Here is a 17,500-nt window from a genome sequence, read left to right on the forward strand (position 1 = left end):
TTAGAGTCGCAGCTCAAACATGACACTTAAAAAATTATAGGTTATGACAGTTGTTTAAAGTTTCCCTTTGGGATTTTTAAAAATAACTCAGCTTTACCAACTGGTAAATCGGTCGGAACCCCTAAAGGGGACGCTAGCGAGCCAGACGGGCTTTGCTGACAATCGATGATCGCTGTCAAGGTCACCGTGACTGAGACTCGCTCTCTGGATTCCAGGTTTTATTATCTGAATTTAAATTCTGGGATTTGAACCCGTGCCCCCCCCCCCCCCCCCCCCCCCCCCCACCAACACAGCATTTGCCGTGGGCCTCTGGGTTACTAGTCCGGTAACATTACCCAATAGCGTTTCGGTGGGATGGTGGCAGAGTGACAATCCTGAGCCAAGAGTCCTTGAAACCCCAGCCCAATGTCACCATAGCGGCCGGGTGAGGTGGGGGAGGGGTGATATTTAAATCCGGTTAGTTGAATAAATCTGGGATTGAAAAGCAAGTCCAGGCAACGGTAAATACGAAACTAACGGATAGACGTTAAAAACCCCTCTGACTCACTAATGTCCTCTAGGGAAGGGAATGTGCCATCCTTACCCAGTCTGGCCCTACACATGACTACAGTAGCTCAGCAGGTCAGAGGCTGGGAATCCTGCGGAGAGTCACTCACCTCCTGACTCCCCCCCCAAAGCCTGTCCACCATCTACAAGGCACAAGTCAGGAGTGTGATGGGACACTCCCCACTCGCCTGGATGAGTGCGGCTCCCACAACACTCGAGAAGCTCGACACCGTCCAGGACAAAGCAGCCCCCGCTCGATGGGGCACCCCATCCACAAACATTCACTCTCTCCACCACCACCACCGACGCACAGGGGCAGCAGTGTGTGTACCATCTACAAGATGCACTACAGCAACTCGCCAAGGGCTCCTTCGACAGCGCCGCCCAAACCCACCACCTCTAACGTCTAGAAGGACGAGGGCAGCAGACACATGGGGAACACCACCGCCTGCAAGTTCCCCTCCCAGCCACTCACCATCCCTACTTGGGAATATAATCGGCCGTTCCTTCACTGTCGCTGGGTCAAAATCCTGGAACTCCCACCCTAACAGCGCCGTGGGTGTACCTACACCACACGGACAAAATCCTGGAACTCCCTCCCTAACAGCGCCGTGGGTGTACCTACACCACACAGACAAAATCCTGGTACTCCCTCCCTAACAGCACCGTGGGTGTACCTACACCACACGGGACAAAATCCTGGAACTCCCTCCCTAACAGCGCCGTGGGTGTACCTACACCACACGGGGACTACAGCGGCTCACGGCTCACCCCCCACCTTCTCAAGGGGGCAATTAGGGATGGGTAACGAACGCTGGTCCAGCCCAGCGACACCCACATCCCAAGAAAGCATTTAAAAATGAGCCAACGGTGATTGAATGGACTGAATTTAAAACTCCTGTCGTGTAACTTGAAGCCGGGTCCCTGGGGTAATTTATCCATAGCCTCTGGGTTGCCAGGCGGGTGACCAGAACCACTGCAGATGAGAGGCTGCTGAGTAGCAGCTGTGGGGTGGTGGGGGGGGGGGCGGGAAATCAGTCAAATCGTGTTTGCATCTTGCCTGTGACACAGATGCATGGCCCTTGGTGGGTGGCAGAAGCAGATAGGCACTGACAGGGAGCATCTGTGGGAGAGTAATCCAGGGCTGGATCGAAGAGAGGGGCTGTCGGCCAACGTTTCAAACTACAGGCGTTTGAGAAGGGAGGGCGAGAGCGTTGCAGCACAGAAAGAGGACAGTCGGCCCATCTGCACCATGCCCCCCCAACCCACCCCCACCCCATCACCGTATCCTTCTATTCCTCTCTCTCTCTCTCTCTCTCTCATGTGTTTACCCACCTTCCCCCTCCGCTCCTTCAATCCATCGACGCTATTCACCACGACCATTTGCCGCGGGAGCGAGCCCCACATTCTCCCCGCTCGCCCCGCGGGAGCCAGTCCCACGTTCTCCCCCGCGGGAGCCAGTCCCACGTTCTCCCCCGCGGGAGCGAGTCCCACATTCTCCCCGCGGGAGCGAGTCCCACATTCTCCCCGCGGGAGCGAGTCCCACATTCTCCCCGCGGGAGCGAGTCCCACATTCTCCCCGCGGGAGCGAGTCCCACATTCTCCCCGCGGGAGCGAGTCCCACATTCTCCCCCACTCCCCGCGGGAGCCAGTCCCACATTCACCCCTGCTCCCTGAGAATCCTAAGCAAAATCAGATGTGAAGTGTGCCAACAGGGAAATAAGAAACAAGAGTGGGCCATTTGGCCCCTCGACCCTGCTCAGGGAGGGGGATTCCAGAGCTCGGGCCCCCCCCGCAGGCAGCTGAAGGCACGGCCGCTGATGGTGGAGCGATGGGAATCGGGGACACAGAGAGGGCGGGGGACGCTCGAGAGTTTGGAACAGCAGGAGCGCTGGATGTCGGGGGTTCATGGGTGCTTGCTAAACAATCAGAACCCTTTCCTCCTCTAGCATAAACGCTGCAATCGATTGAAATTCGGCACTCTTGTGTTTTGGGCCTATGAGCGCGAGGTGAAAAGCTTCAGCAACGTGTCTCTCCCTCTCTCTCAGCAGCAATTTCATTCTCCGAGATGTGAACTCAGCTAAAAACACACAAGGGATGTGTAATCAAAACCCAAAAAAAGAGGAAGGACATTCCATCAGCCATTGCGCAAATGCTTCCTGGGGTCAGTCTGTCGCAGCGCAGCTGGTCTTGAGCAGAGGCCAGACAGCCCAGTCAATACGCACATGTTCGGAGAGGGGCAGGCTCCCCGAGAGTGACCGGGTTACAAACTCACAGGCCCACGAGGGGCCGGTGTTGCACGGGGACAGGGCTGTGCGAGCGTTAAGTTAAACGGAGAGAGACTGCGGTGCGGAGGGATCTGGGCGTCCTGGTGGATGAATCACAGTTAGTCAGCGTGTAGGCGCAGCGCGTGTTAGGAAGGTCAATGGAACGTCAGCCTTTATTACAAAGGGTGGGGGATGGAGTATAAAAGTCGGCCGGGGGGGGTGGGGGAGGAGGGAGTCTTGCTCCAGCTGTACAGGGCGTTGATGAGACCACAGCCGGAGGCCCTGTGGACAGTTCCGGTCTCCTTACTTAAGGGAGGGGGGTAACGTACTGGCATCGGGGGCCGTTCAGAGAAAGTTCGCTCGGCTGATCCCTGGGACGAAGGGGGGTTTGTCTCACGGGGAAAGGTTGAGCAGGTTGGGCCCTGGACCCCGTTGGGAGTTTAGAAGAACGAGAGGTGATCTTATTGAAACAGGTCAGATTCTGACAGGAGGGGGGTGGGGGACTTGACAGGGTGGATGCTGAGAGGGTGTTTCCCTCCCTCCCTCTCCACCTTGTGGGGGGAATCTAGAACGAGGTGGAGGGGTGGGGGGCGCGGAGGGGGGCACAGTTTCAGAATAAGGGGTCTCCCATTGAAGACGGAGACGAGGAGGAATTTCTTCCCTGAGGGTGGTCAGTCTGTGGAATTCTCTCCCCCCTCCCCCACACAGAGAGCAGCGGAGGCCGGGTCAGCCGAGGCCGAGTTAAACATCTTCTCAGCATCCACCCTGTCAACAAGATCACCTCTCGTTCTTCTAAACTCCCAACGGGTCCAGGGTCCAACCTTAAAAGCTCTGAGCCATGTTGCACAGCTCAGCATCTGGAAGTGCGAGTCACTGCTCATTCATTTCCTGTCGCTCTCCCCCTCCTTCTCGCGCCGGGGGACTCAAGAGTTCCGCCTTTCAGCTCAGAACCGACACTCGACAGTCTGGGCCACCATTCCCGCAGCCGTGGGGACAGGCCACTCGGCCCATCGTGCCTGCGGCAGCCCCTTGAAAAAAGAAAAAAGGGTCCAGCCGATTGGGTCCCCTGCTGTCCCTTGCCCCTCCTAAACCTCTACCTCCCCCCCCACCACCCCCCCAACTCTCGTACCCTTGTAAATCCGTCCCCTTCAAGTACCCATCCAGTTGAGCCTTTTGACAGAGCAGACAGGTGGGCAAGAGTGGGGTAAGGGGGTCTGGGCAGGGAAAGGGAGGGGGGAGGGTAAGGCAGACGAGGTGGTTGGAGGCGCGGACAGGCGAGATAGAGGGCGCCGGCGAGCCCCGGCTAGCTTACCCCATGGTTGGATCCAAGGCAATACTCTTGGGGTTGTAGAGTTCCACGTCGAGCAGTATGACACAAGTGTCTCCCTTCTTGTTACAGACAAATATGCGGTCGTCAACATCATCAACAAAGTAGAAATTGCCCGTCAACCAATCGATGGCCATCTGTTCCACATCTGCGGGGGAGGGTAAAAGAGGAATCGCGTTATCCAAACGTTAAACAAGATCGAGATGCCAGAGAGACTAAGGCGAGAGCGGACAGCGAGACGGCGCAGGGGACGGGGTTGGGGGGGGGGGGGGGGGGGGGGGGGAGGAGTTTGTGACTGCCGGTCAGCAGGCAGTGGTGTCCGTCTCTCCGCGACCTAATGGACGGAGAGTCTCGCTGATCCAGGGTGGATCACATCTGTCCGATTCAGGTTCCAGTGAAAGGTCTGGTGGGGGGTGGGGGACGCTGGAGGTGCTGTCGAAATGTTCGCCACAGCGCCACTTCTGATGGGAGGGCTGTAATTGCAGCATGACGCGTTGACATAGGGACTTACTGAGAGCGTGCACGCACGAGAGAAAGTGAGAGGGCGGGGGACGAGGATGGGGATGGGGGCGAGCGTGACAGGACAAAGAGAGAGAAGCAAGTGAGTGGCTGTCCCCAAATTCCCATCGCTCCACCAACGGCAGCCAGCCGTACCTTCAGATGCCTGCGCCGAGCTCTGGAATTCCCTCCCTAAACATCTCCGTCTCTCTCCCTCTCCCTCCCTCTCCTTTAAGACGCTCCTTAAAACCCACCTTTAATCGAGTATTCAATCACCTGCCCCTAATTATCCCCTCATATTCTGTTTTATAACACTCCTCTAAGTGCCTCAAAGATGTATCACAAAGGCTAAAGGAGCTATATAAATACAAACAAAATGTTGTTAACAAATAGATAAGCTGTTTATTTGGAATGAAAATTCACTGGTAAACTCATACTGATCTCAGTCACGCTCCTCTGGCAGAATGATTAACACTATCAATATCCTGGGGGTTTAACCACTGGCCTGAAACTGAACTGGACCAGCCATGTAAATACGAGAACAGGTCAGAGAGGCTGGGAAACCTGCGGAGAGTCACTCACCTCCTGACTCCCCCCCACAAAAAGCCTGTCCACCATCTACAAGGCACAAGTCAGGAGTGTGATGGGACATTCCCCACTTGCCTGGATGAGTGCGGCTCCCACAACACTCGAGAAGCTCGACACCGTCCAGGACAAAGCAACCCGGGCTCGATGGGGCACCCCATCCACAAACATTCACTCCCTCCACCACCACCACCGACGCACAGGGGCAGCAGTGTGTGTACCATCTACAAGAAGCACTGCAGCAACTCGCCAAGGGCTCCTTCGACAGCGCCGCCCAAACTCACCACCTCTACCATCTAGAAGGACGAGGGCAGCAGACACACAGGGAACACCACCACCTGCAAGTTCCCCTGCCAGCCACTCACCATCCCGACTTGGGAATATATCGGCCGTTCCTTCACTGTCGCCGGGTCAAAATCCTGGAACTACCTCCCTAACAGCGCCGTGGGTGTACCTACACCACACGGGACAAAATCCTGGAACTCCCTCCCTAACAGCGCTGTGGGTGTACCTACACCACACGGGACAAATTCCTGGAACTCCCTCCCTAACAGCGCCGTGGGTGTACCTACACCACACGGGACAAAATCCTGGAACTCCCTCCCTAACAGCGCCGTGGGTGTACCTACAGCACACGGACAAAATCCTGGAACTCCCTCCCTAACAGCGCCGTGGGTGTACCTACACCACACGGACAAAATCCTGGAACTCCCTCCCTAACAGCACCGTGGGTGTACCTACACGACGTGGAAAAAATCCTGGAACTCCGTCCCTAACAGCGCCGTGGGTGTACCTACACCACACGGACAAAATCCTGGAACTCCCTCCCTAACAGCGCTGTGGGTGTACCTACACCACACGGGACAAAATCCTGGAACTCCCTCCCTAACAGCGCCGTGGGTGTACCTACACCACACGGGACAAAATCCTGGAACTCCCTCCCTAACAGCGCCGTGGGTGTACCTACACCACACGGACAAAATCCTGGAACTCCCTCCCTAACAGCGCCGTGGGTGTACCTACACCACATGGGACAAAATCCTGGAACTCCCTCCCTAACAGCGCCGTGGGTGTACCTACACCACACGGGACAAAATCCTGGAACTACCTCCATAACAGCACCATGGGTGTACCTACACCACACGGGACAAAATCCTGGAACTCCCTCCCTAACAGCGCTGTGGGTGTACCTACACCACACGGGACAAATTCCTGGAACTCCCTCCCTAACAGCGCTGTGGGTGTACCTACACCACACGGACAAATTCCTGGAACTCCCTCCCTAACAGCGCCGTGGGTGTACCTACACCACACGGACAAAATCCTGGAACTCCCTCCCTAACAGCGCCGTGGGTGTACCTACACCACACGGGGACAAAATCCTGGAACTCCCTCCCTAACAGCGCCGTGGGTGTACCTACACCACACACGGGGACTACAGCGGCTCAAGAAGACAGCTCACCCCCCACACCTTCTCAAGGGGCGATTAGGGATGGGTAGTAAATGCTGGGCCCAGCCCAGCGACGCCCACATTCCCTGAAAGAATTTTATAAACAAGATTTGACGGGGAAAGCAACTCCCTAGAACATCTAGGCCGGCACGTCAGAGAGGTCACTGGCCTGAGGGAGAGTGTTCGGTTAACTCTGCCCTGTTGACTCAGAAGCCAGCAAGCAAACAGTCAGAATTCCGGATGATTCCGGAACGTTACTATATTGCCTCAACATCTCTCCTGCTTTAAGCAGCCCCCGGCAGGGCTGGGGGGGGGGGCGGGGTACCGAGGGTGACTCGCTCTCACTCCGGGCTCCGAGATGGGGAAAGGGTCCCGGGCGCGCGTGCCCCACGCGGGTGGGGGGGGGGGCGGTGGTGCCTGAAGGGGTTGGGTGGGCGGGGTCGTCGGGAGGTCCCTCCGACACCTGGCCCTCACCTACAATGTCCCGCCCTCTCCCCCCATAACCTCGCAACCCCCTCACCCATTAAAAAATCTGTCCATCTCCCCCTTAAATTTAGTCAGCGTCCCTGCACCCACTGCGCCGAGTTAGTGAGTTCCACAGACCCTTTGAGATAAGTAATTCCCTCCCCACCTCCGATTTAAATCTACCACCCCTTAGCCGAAAGCTGTGGCCTCTCGTTCCAGAACACCCCCGTACAAGGGGAAACACCCCCACTCCGCGTCTACTTTGTCCGTCCTCCCCCTTTAGCATCTTATACACCTCAGTTAGATCTCCCCTCACCCTCCTAAACTCCAGCGAGGGCAGGGCCTCAACTGCTCAATCTCCCAAGCGGGCGAGGCGGGACTCGCCTGGGAGGCCGCACCTCCGGCAGCGCAGCACCCCCGCAGTCCTGGAAGCTGGGGGCGGGGAGGTGGGCAAGGCCAACGTTGGTTGCCCGTCCCTAACTGCCCCCTTGAACTGAGCGTCTGGCTCGGCCATTTCAGAGGGGACAGTTAAGAGCCAGCCCCATCGCTGTGTGTGTGTGTGTGTGTGTGTGTGTGTGTGTGTGTGTGTGTGTGTGGCGGGGTGGGGGGGGGGGGGGAGGGGTCTGGAGTCACGTGTAGGGCCAGACCGGGGTAAATTGGGCAGATTTCCCTCACCTCAAGGGGATGTCAGTGAACCGGGCGGGTTTTCATGACAATCGATGATCGTTGTCACGGTCACCGTGACTGAGACTCGCTATCGATTCCAGGTTTTATTAACCGAACTTAAATTCCACCAGCGGCCGGGGTGGGATTTGAACCCGTGTCCCCGGAGCATCGGCCCGAGCCTCTGCGTTACCTGTCCAGTGAGGTTACCACTGCGCCACCTCCCCATAGGCTTTGTGAAGCCGCCCCTGCCACCTTCAAGGGTTCGTGCACGAACACTGCCTCCCACCCCCAAGGTCCCGCTCTTACTGCGGACCTTTCAATTTCGACCTCGAGGCAAGTGCGGTCTCTCCTAATGGGTCCCACGCTTTCTCCCGTTGAATCTCATCAGCCACATGCCCGCCCACGTAGCCTGTCCCTGAGTCTGTCAGCGCTGACCCTCTGACAGCGCGATGCTCCCTCAGCGCTGACCCTCCCACAGTACAGCGCTCCCTCAGCGCTGACCCTCCAACAGTGCGGCGCTCCCTCAGCGCTGACCCTCCAACAGTGCGGCGCTCCCTCAGCACTGACCCTTCGACAGTGCGGCGTTCTCTCAGCGCTGACCCTCCGACAGTGCAGCGCTCCCTCAGCGCTGACCCTCTGACAGTGCGGCTCTCCCTCAGCGCTGACCCTCCAACAGTGCGGCGCTCCCTCAGCACTGACCCTCCAACAGTGCGGCGTTCCCTCAGCACTGACCCTCCAACAGTGCGGCGTTCCCTCAGCGCTGAGCCTCCAACAGTGCGGCGCTCCCTCAGCGCTGACCCTCCAACAGTGCAGCACTCCCTCAGCACTGACCTTGAGCCATCATTCAGGCAAGACATTAAGCCAATGCCTCGCCTACCCTCTGTGGTCAATTTGAAAGATCCCATGGCCACTATTTTGAACGAGAACAGGTGGAGTCCTTCCCCAGTGTCCTGGGGCCAATATTTATCCTTCAACCAACAGCAGTAAAAACAAGATTATCTGGTAATTGTTAACTGATTGCTTGTGGGAACTTGCAGTGCTTCCTGCATTACAAGTCACTAAACCCTGAAAGACCTTAATTGTCTTAATATTGCTCTGGGACATCCCAAGATAATGAGAGGTGTAGTCTTTGATTGCAAACAATGTTTTGGCTTTGGGTTACGGTTGCTCGCAAAGAGAGACGGGGAGAGAGCGAGAAACAGAGGCAGAGAAGGCCTGGGGAGGACCGGGAGGGGGACAGGCAAGGGGACAGACACAGAGGGAGAGAGAGGGACACACAGAGGGAGAGAGAGGGACACACAGAGGGAGAGAGAGGGACACACAGAGGGAGAGAAAGGGACACACAGAGGGAGAGAAAGGGACACACAGAGGGAGAGAAAGGGACACACACACACAAGGGGAAACACACACAGGGAAACACACAGGGGGACACAGACACACACACAGGGGCACACAGACACACACACAGGGGCACACAGACACTGAGACACACACACACACACTGAGACACACACACACACACACTGAGGGACACACACACACACACACTGAGGGACACACACACACACACACTGAGGGACACACACACACACACACACACTGAGGGACACACACACACACTGAGACACACACACACACTGAGACACACACACACACACACACACACACACACACACACACACACACACAGAGGGACACACACACACACACACACACACACACACACACACACAGAGGGACACACACACACACACACACACACACACACACACACAGAGGGACACACACACACACACACACACACACACACACAGAGGGACACACACAGAGGGACACACACAGAGGGACACACACAGAGGGACACACACACACAGGGACACACACACACAGGGACACACACAGAGGGACACACACACAGAGGGACACACACACAGAGGGACACACACACAGAGGGACACACACACAGAGGGACACACACACAGAGGGACACACACACAGAGGGACACACACACAGAGGGACACACACAGAAAGAGAGAGGGAGGGAAGGAGTGGCAACACTCAGTCACTGCTGGTTGAGAACGCTGACACAGTACATGAGAAAGGAGAGGTTGGGAAACATTCACAGAACTTTTTTAACACGACGTTGTGAAAACCGTCCAGCTGTGTTTTAATTCAGCCTCGTGAAACTCAGTGGAGAACTGGCAAGGGGGCAGGAGAGAGAGACAGAGCAAGAGAGAAAGAGAAAAAGGACAGAGAGAAAAAGGGAGCGCCGCACTGTGGGAAGGTCAGCGCTAAGGGAGCGCCACACTGTGGGAGGGTCAGTGCTGAGGGAGCGCCGCACTGTCGGAGGGTCAGTACTGAGGGAGCGCCGCACTGTCGGAGGGTCAGCGCTGAGGGAGCGCCGCACTGTCGGAGGGTCAGCGCTGAGGGAGCGCCGCACTGTCGGAGGGTCAGCGCTGAGGGAGCGCCGCACTGTCGGAGGGTCAGTGCTGAGGGAGAGCCGCACTGTGGGAGGGTCAGCGCTGAGGGAGCGCCGCACTGTGGGAGGGTCAGCGCTGAGGGAGCGCCGCACTGTCGGAGGGTCAGCGCTGAGGGATCGCCGCACTGTCGGAGGGTCAGTGCTGAGGGAGCACCGCACCGTCGGAAAAAGCAGAAAGGGGAAAAAGAAAGGGAGTTCACCCCAGCGACATGAGGCAGACATTTATCCCTGGACTGGCTGGTCGCGATCACGTAGCTCTCTGTGGAGGCTTGCTGCCGGGGAACAGGTTTCCGGCGTCATATCGCGGGTTACACCGAGCGGGCTGTGACCGGCTCTGGGACGTCCTGCCCGAGCTCGGGGGGGACGCTGGGCAGCATCGTGGAACTGTCACAGCACTGAGGCAGGCCATTCAGCCTCTCGAACCCTGTGCGTGCCCTCCCCCAGGGCAAGGCAGCTTGTCCCATCCACCCCGCCCTCCTCCCATCAGTCGGCAAACCCTCTCCATTCAGGGAAGGAATCCCTTCCTCGTCTCCGTCTTCAATGGGAGACCCCTTATTCTGAAACTGTGTCCCCCTCCTCCCCCCTTGTTCTAGATTCCCCCCATGAGGAGGGGGGAAAAACACCCTCTCAGCATCCAACCTGTCAAGCCGCACCCCTCCTCTCAGATTCTGATCTGTTTCAATAAGATCACCTCTCGTTCTTCTAAACTCCCAACGGGTCCAGGGCCCAACCTGCTCAACCTTTCCCCATGAGACAAACCCCCCTTCGTCCCAGGGATCAGCCAAGTGAACCTTCTCTGAACGGCCCCCGATGCCAGTCCGCCCGCCCCCTCCCTTAAGTAAGGAGACCGGGACTGTCCACAGGGCTCCGGGTGTGGTCTCACCAACGCCCTGTACAGCTGGAGCAAGACTTCCCCCCACTCTATACCCAACCCTTTGTAATAAAGGCCGACACTCCATTGCCCTTCCTAACATTCTCTGTGCCTGCACGCTGACTAATTGTGATTCATGCACCAGGACGCCTAGATTCCTCTGTACCACAGCGTCCCACAGTCCCTCTCTCCGCTTAAATAATATTCTGCTTTTCTGTTCTTTCTGCCACATAGAAAATAGGAGCAGGAGAAGGCCATTCAGCCCTTCGAGTCTGCTCCCCCATTCAATAGGATCATGGCTGACCCTCTATCTCAACACCGTCCCCCCGCTCTCTCCCCTTCACGCCTTTCGAGTCCAGAAATCAATCTATTTTCTTCTTAAATATATTCAGTGACTGGGACCTCCACAGCCTTCTGAGGTAGAGAATTCCACAGGTTCATCACCCTCTGAGTGAAGACCTTTCTCCTCATCTCACTCCCAAATGGCCCACCCCGTATCCTGAGACTGTGACCCCCCTTGTTCTAGACCCTCTCCCTGACCCCAGCCAGAGGGAACACCATCCCTGTATCCGGTCTGTCCATCCCTGTCAGAATTTCATACCTTTCAACCAGATCCCCTTTCATTCCCCTAAACTCCAGTGAATACAGGCCTAGTCGGCCCAGTCTCTCCTCATACAACAATCCTGCCATCCCAGGAATCAGTCTGGTGAACCTTCGCTGCACTCCCTCTGGGGCAAGTATATCCTTCCTTAGGTAAGGAGACCCAAACTGCCCACACAATACTCCAGGTGTGGTCTCACCAAGACCCTGTACAGCTGCAGTAAGACATCCTCGCTCCTGTACTCAAGTCCCCTCGCAATGAAGGCCAACATAACCATTTGCAGATGTGGTGGTGGCCTTTATTGTGAGGTGCATCTACAAGGCACAAGTCAGGAGTGTGATGGGACATTCCCCACTTGCCTGGATGAGTGCGGCTCCCACAACACTCGAGAAGCTCGACACCTTCCAGGACAAAGCAGCCTTGCTTGAGCCTCTGTGGACCCTGTACAGCTGCAGTCAGACACCCTCACTCCTGTACTCAAGTCCTCTCGCCATGAAGACCAATGTACCAACTGCCTTCTGGACTGCATCTCTCCCACCCACCAATTTTCTTTGCCTGCTCGGTTAACAGTTCCAGCTCCCTTCCCTGACTCTGTGTGTGCATGCTCCCCCCTATTATTACCCACAGAGAGGGCACACGAAACCAAGGCTGACAAACAGCTCCAACTCTACCTGTTACACTTGATCTCAGCTGGACTAACAAAGGCAGCAAGAGGAGCAAAGAGTTTACACCGTACCCCCATTTTACAAGTCAGTGCTTAGCACCACCACACACACACACACACACACACACACACACACACACACACACACACACACACACACACACACACACACACACACACACACACACACACACACACACACACACACACACACACACACACACACACACACACACACACACACACAGCTGGAGTACCTCGTGTCCCCAATCCCGGGCTTTAGGAAGGATGTCAAGGATCTCGGAGAGAAGGAGATTTACCAAAATGGGGGGGGGGATCAGAGGGAGGATGAGGGGACTTCAGTTCACGTGGAGGGACTGGAGAAGCTGGGATTGTTCTCCTTAGAGCAGAGAAGGTTAAGGGAGGGAGAGATTTAAGCAAGGCATCCAAAATCACAGGAGACAGAGAGAGGTGGGGGGTGGGGGGGGACGGGTGGGGAGAGAAGAGAGAGAGAGAGAGAGAGGGAGAGAGACAGAGACAGGGAGAGACAGAGCGAGAGAGAGCGAGACAGGGAGAGAGAGCGAGAGAGAGAGACAGACAGACAGGGAGGGAGAGAGAGCGAGAGAGAGAGAGAGAGACAGGGAGAGAGAGAGAGAGACAGAGAGAGAGAGAGAGACAGGGAGAGAGAGAGAGACAGGGAGAGAGAGAGAGACAGGGAGAGAGAGAGAGAGACAGGGAGAGAGAGAGAGACAGGGAGAGAGAGACAGGGAGAGAGAGACAGGGAGAGAGAGAGAGACAGGGAGAGAGAGAGAGACAGGGAGAGAGAGAGAGACAGGGAAAGAGAGAGAGACAGGGAAAGAGAGAGAGACAGGGAGAGAGAGAGAGAGAGACAGGGAGAGAGAGAGAGAGACAGGGAAAGAGAGAGAGAGACAGGGAAAGAGAGAGAGAGACAGGGAAAGAGAGAGAGAGAGACAGGGAAAGAGAGAGAGAGAGACAGGGAAGGAGAGAGAGAGAGACAGGGAAAGAGAGAGAGAGAGAGACAGGGAAAGAGAGAGAGAGACAGGGAAAGAGAGAGAGAGAGACAGGGAAAGAGAGAGAGAGACAGGGAAAGAGAGAGAGAGAGACAGGGAAAGAGAGAGAGAGAGACAGGGAAAGAGAGAGAGAGAGACAGGGAAAGAGAGAGAGAGACAGGGAAAGAGAGAGAGACAGGGAAAGAGAGAGAGACAGGGAAAGAGAGAGAGACAGGGAAAGAGAGAGAGACAGGGAAAGAGAGAGAGACAGGGAAAGAGAGAGAGACAGGGAAAGAGAGAGACAGGGAAAGAGAGAGACAGGGAAAGAGAGAGACAGGGAAAGAGAGAGACAGGGAAAGAGAGAGACAGGGAAAGAGAGAGACAGGGAAAGAGAGAGACAGGGAAAGAGAGAGACAGGGAAAGAGAGAGACAGGGAAAGAGAGAGACAGGGAAAGAGAGAGAGACAGGGAAAGAGAGAGACAGGGAAAGAGAGAGAGACAGGGAAAGAGAGAGAGAGAGAGAAAGACAGGGAAAGGAGAGAGAGAGAGAGAGAGAGAGAAACAGACAGGGATAGAGAGACAGAGGGAGAGAGCGAGCAAAACACGTTCCAACATTTCTTCCAGTAAACCCACCAATCATCGAGTCTGAACCCTATGGGCCCACAGAGGACCCAGAAGAGGAGCTTCACCCACCCCACCCACCAACCCGTCTCACCTCCGCCTCTCTCACCACGAGGGGAGGGTGAAGGAACAGCACGGTGTGTCCCCCAGCCCCCCACCACCCCCCCCACCCCGCCACCGGGACACTCACGGTGGATGCTGAGCGATATGTTGACGACCGTCTCCTCTGTGAAGCCCTTGAGGTTGGCGATCTTGGCACACTTGAGCTGGGTGTCGGTGGTGGCGTCCCCCACGTAGACCCAGCACACTGTCTCCTCCGCGTACACAAAGTCCATGGCCGTCGTCTGCTTGGTGCTGACCGGGTTGATGAAGTTGACGCCCGCCCCGTGCAGGTTTGTGGCCATGATGTTCTGGGAGTTGGCTATCAGGAGGACCGGGGGCCTGTCCACGGGCTCTGCGGGGAATGACACACACACACACACACACACAGACACGTTAACGTCGGAACACCCTCTCCGAAATCTCCACTCTTCATTCTCATTTCAGACCGAGATCGATCGGTGAGGGGATCAAAGGTGGAGCGGACTGGATGGGCCGAGTGGCCTACTTTCTGCTCCTATGTCTTATGGTCGTCTTAGGTTCTTGATCAGTAAGGGGATCAAAGGTTACAGGGAGAAGGCGGGAGAATGGGGTTGAGAAACTCATCGGCTGTGATTGAATGGCGGAGCAGACTCGATGGGCCGAGTGGCCAATTCTCTGCTCCTCTTGTCATATGGTCTTAATAGGGGTGGGGGGGTAACCAGGAACAGGAAGGAGGTCAGTCAGCCCCTCGAGCTTGCCCCCTTCCCCATCGAATCGGCTGACAGCTGACCTCCTACCTCGACCACGCTTCCCCCCCAACCCCTCGCCTCGTTTCCCCCTCCCCCAACCCCCACCCTCCCCGATTCCCTTAGTGACCCTGCGTGCGGGCCAGTTCGAACCCCACCGGCCCCGCGCGAGGACTCCCCACCGGGGTTCCGCAGCTCAGGATGTGCCCTGCCACCATCCCTTCCACCCTCCACCACCCCTCCACCGAGCCGCGACTCCCCCCCCCCCCCCACCACTGCTGGGGGGGTGGTTCTCACCATTCTTTGCCTTGCACGATCTGTTGTCCGGCTGCAACAGGTAGCCCTCCACGCAGCTACAGGTGTATGAGCCCTCCGTGTTGCTGCAAGTCTGGCTGCAAGTGCCGTATATCGTGCACTCGTCGAAATCTGCTTTCCCCCCGGTGTCGAGGGGGAGAAAGAGGATGTTAGGCATGTCAGGCATGTCAGGACATCGGCCGCTCACATTTGCAAACTCGTCCAAACTCCCCCCCCGCCCCCCGGCCGATGCATCTCCCCCCAACCCCCCCGAGTTAACACAGCATCTCCTGAATGAATATTTTCAGAGCGAAGAATATGATTAAAGGTCACGTCCAGATTGAAAGGCAGGGGAGCGGGTCGAAGGTGCTCTCTGGTCGGTTCTGTTGAAAAGTCAGTCGCACGTCAAGCGTGCTCCTCTCCGCAGATGCTGTCAGACCGCTTGAGCTTGTCCGGGTATTTTTACCATCGGGAACATCCTGAGCCTCTTCCAATTCTGTCCATCGGAGGGGGCGGGGACCAGGTTCTGGCTGGCGGCCGATACGGTCATTCAAGGAGGGGAACCCTCCCCCCTTTCCCCCTCTCCAAACTGGCCCTGTTTCGAAGAGGCAGAAAGAATCTCCTGATAGGCACCTCTCTCCCCGCAGGCGATCCAGGTCTCTGGGTGGGGCCGAGTAGGTCTGTCACGTGGCGTACAAGGGTGGGGCACAGCGGGTGAGCCAAAGGGTCTCGATGGGAGCCGGCGGCAGGGGGGGGAGGCGGGGGGAGTTTCAATTCAATTAATAAAATCTGGGATTGTAAACCAGTCTCAGTCATGGTGACTGTGACAACGATCATCAATTGACTTTTTTTTAAAAAAACCCATCTGGTTCATTTTTAGGGAAGGAGGGAAATCTGGCCATCCTGACCCCGGTCTGACCCTACACGTGACTCCAGACCCACTCACACAGCGACGTGGTCGAGTCTTAACTGCCCCCTTCCGAAATGGCCGGGCGAGGCCCTCCGATCAAGGGGGGTGGGGCACCCACATCCCACGAAAGATTAAAGACCGCTCCGGATATACTCGACAACGGGGCATCCACCGGGGGTCGAGAATCCCTAAGAAGTCGCCGACCCCGCCGAGCGCGGAAATTTCTCCCCGTCTCGGTCCAAAATGGCCGAGCCCTTATCCTAAGATGGCGAGCCCCGCATCACACTCCACCCACCCCACCCACCACCACCGCCCTCACCGCTGTTGTAGGAGGCAGAGGAGGGGAGAGCCTGCCGAGACCCGGTAGAACTCCAGAAGCTCGAGCCGCGCCACTAACCTCTGCAAGATTTGCCATCTTCAGCCAGGGCGTAGGAATTGTTGCAGTAACAGATTGCTCCACTGTTGGTGACTGCGCACCTGTGCTTACACCCTGCTCTCGTACAGTTCTCCGCACCCTCTGAGGAGGAGAAGATTATAACACGAGGTCAGTCTCCGAATACAAGCCTGAGCAGAAAGCACACCCCCACCGCCCCCCCCGCCCCACACCCCCCCACTCCCCTCCAATTTCTGTACAGAGGGTCCAGGCCAATCAGCTCCCCGGCCGTCGCCTATTTGTACGTGCTCAAGGACCCGCTTGGCTGTGTTAAAGGCACACCGCGTATAACCGCAGTATCGCTTTGGGGAGCGGGGCGAGCGGATATTCAAAGGGAGCCCGCGGGTGGTGGGCCGGAGAATCACCGGAAGTGATGAGTGACCCTCCGGCCAAAGGTCGGCGTGTTCGCAAGAGGACAAACCTGCCTTGATGTAGCGCCTCAAACAAGCTCAGGGAGCTCCCCACGCTTGACAGCCCAAGTAGTGTTTTGGTTCTAAGTTATGGTCAAAAGCAGGGAGGTTACACCGAGCCGTGGGAAACCTCCCAACAGGCTGCAACGAGGGGTCCGCGTCCAGTTCCGGTCAGCGCCGCGCTCCAGGACGGGTGTGAGGGTCCTCGAGAGGGTGGGAGGGAGGTTTACCAGAACGGTACGAGGGATCGAGGAGGGGGTGGGTGTTTAGCTCTGAGGTGGGGGTCGGAGAAGCTGGGGGCCATTCTCCTCAGAGCAAAGGGGATGGAGGGGAGAGCGGATTTGGGGGTGGGGGGGGGGTACGAGATGGGTGACATGTTCGGATAAGGTGGACAGAGGAAAGCTGATCCCCTTAGCTAATGGGGCAAGGATTGCGGGGGTTGGGTGAGGGGGACACAAGGGTTTGAGGTTCTGGACATTGGGGTGTGGGGGGGTTGTGAGGAGGAACCCTATCCCCCGCAGCGAGCGGTGACAACCTGGAACTGGCTGCCCCCACAAGGGCGGTGGAAGCGGAGAT

At 56.9% G+C, this 17,500-nt stretch overlaps 1 protein-coding gene across 1 annotated transcript in view; it reads right to left on the reverse strand.

The window, feature by feature from the left end:
* Positions 1-17,500, reverse strand: part of LOC121273234 (low-density lipoprotein receptor-related protein 1-like) — a 428,870-nt gene that overhangs the window by 273,279 nt on the left and 138,091 nt on the right. The window contains exons 4-7 of the mRNA XM_041180254.1: positions 16,479-16,598; positions 15,175-15,303; positions 14,241-14,504; positions 4,126-4,288 (exon numbers count right to left, since the gene is read on the reverse strand). Coding sequence (XP_041036188.1) covers positions 4,126-4,288; positions 14,241-14,504; positions 15,175-15,303; positions 16,479-16,598 — 676 coding nt within the window. The remainder of the gene's footprint in view (positions 1-4,125; positions 4,289-14,240; positions 14,505-15,174; positions 15,304-16,478; positions 16,599-17,500) is intronic.

This window comes from Carcharodon carcharias, chromosome X (assembly GCF_017639515.1).
Source record: "Carcharodon carcharias isolate sCarCar2 chromosome X, sCarCar2.pri, whole genome shotgun sequence".
Lineage (NCBI taxonomy): Eukaryota > Metazoa > Chordata > Chondrichthyes > Lamniformes > Lamnidae > Carcharodon > Carcharodon carcharias.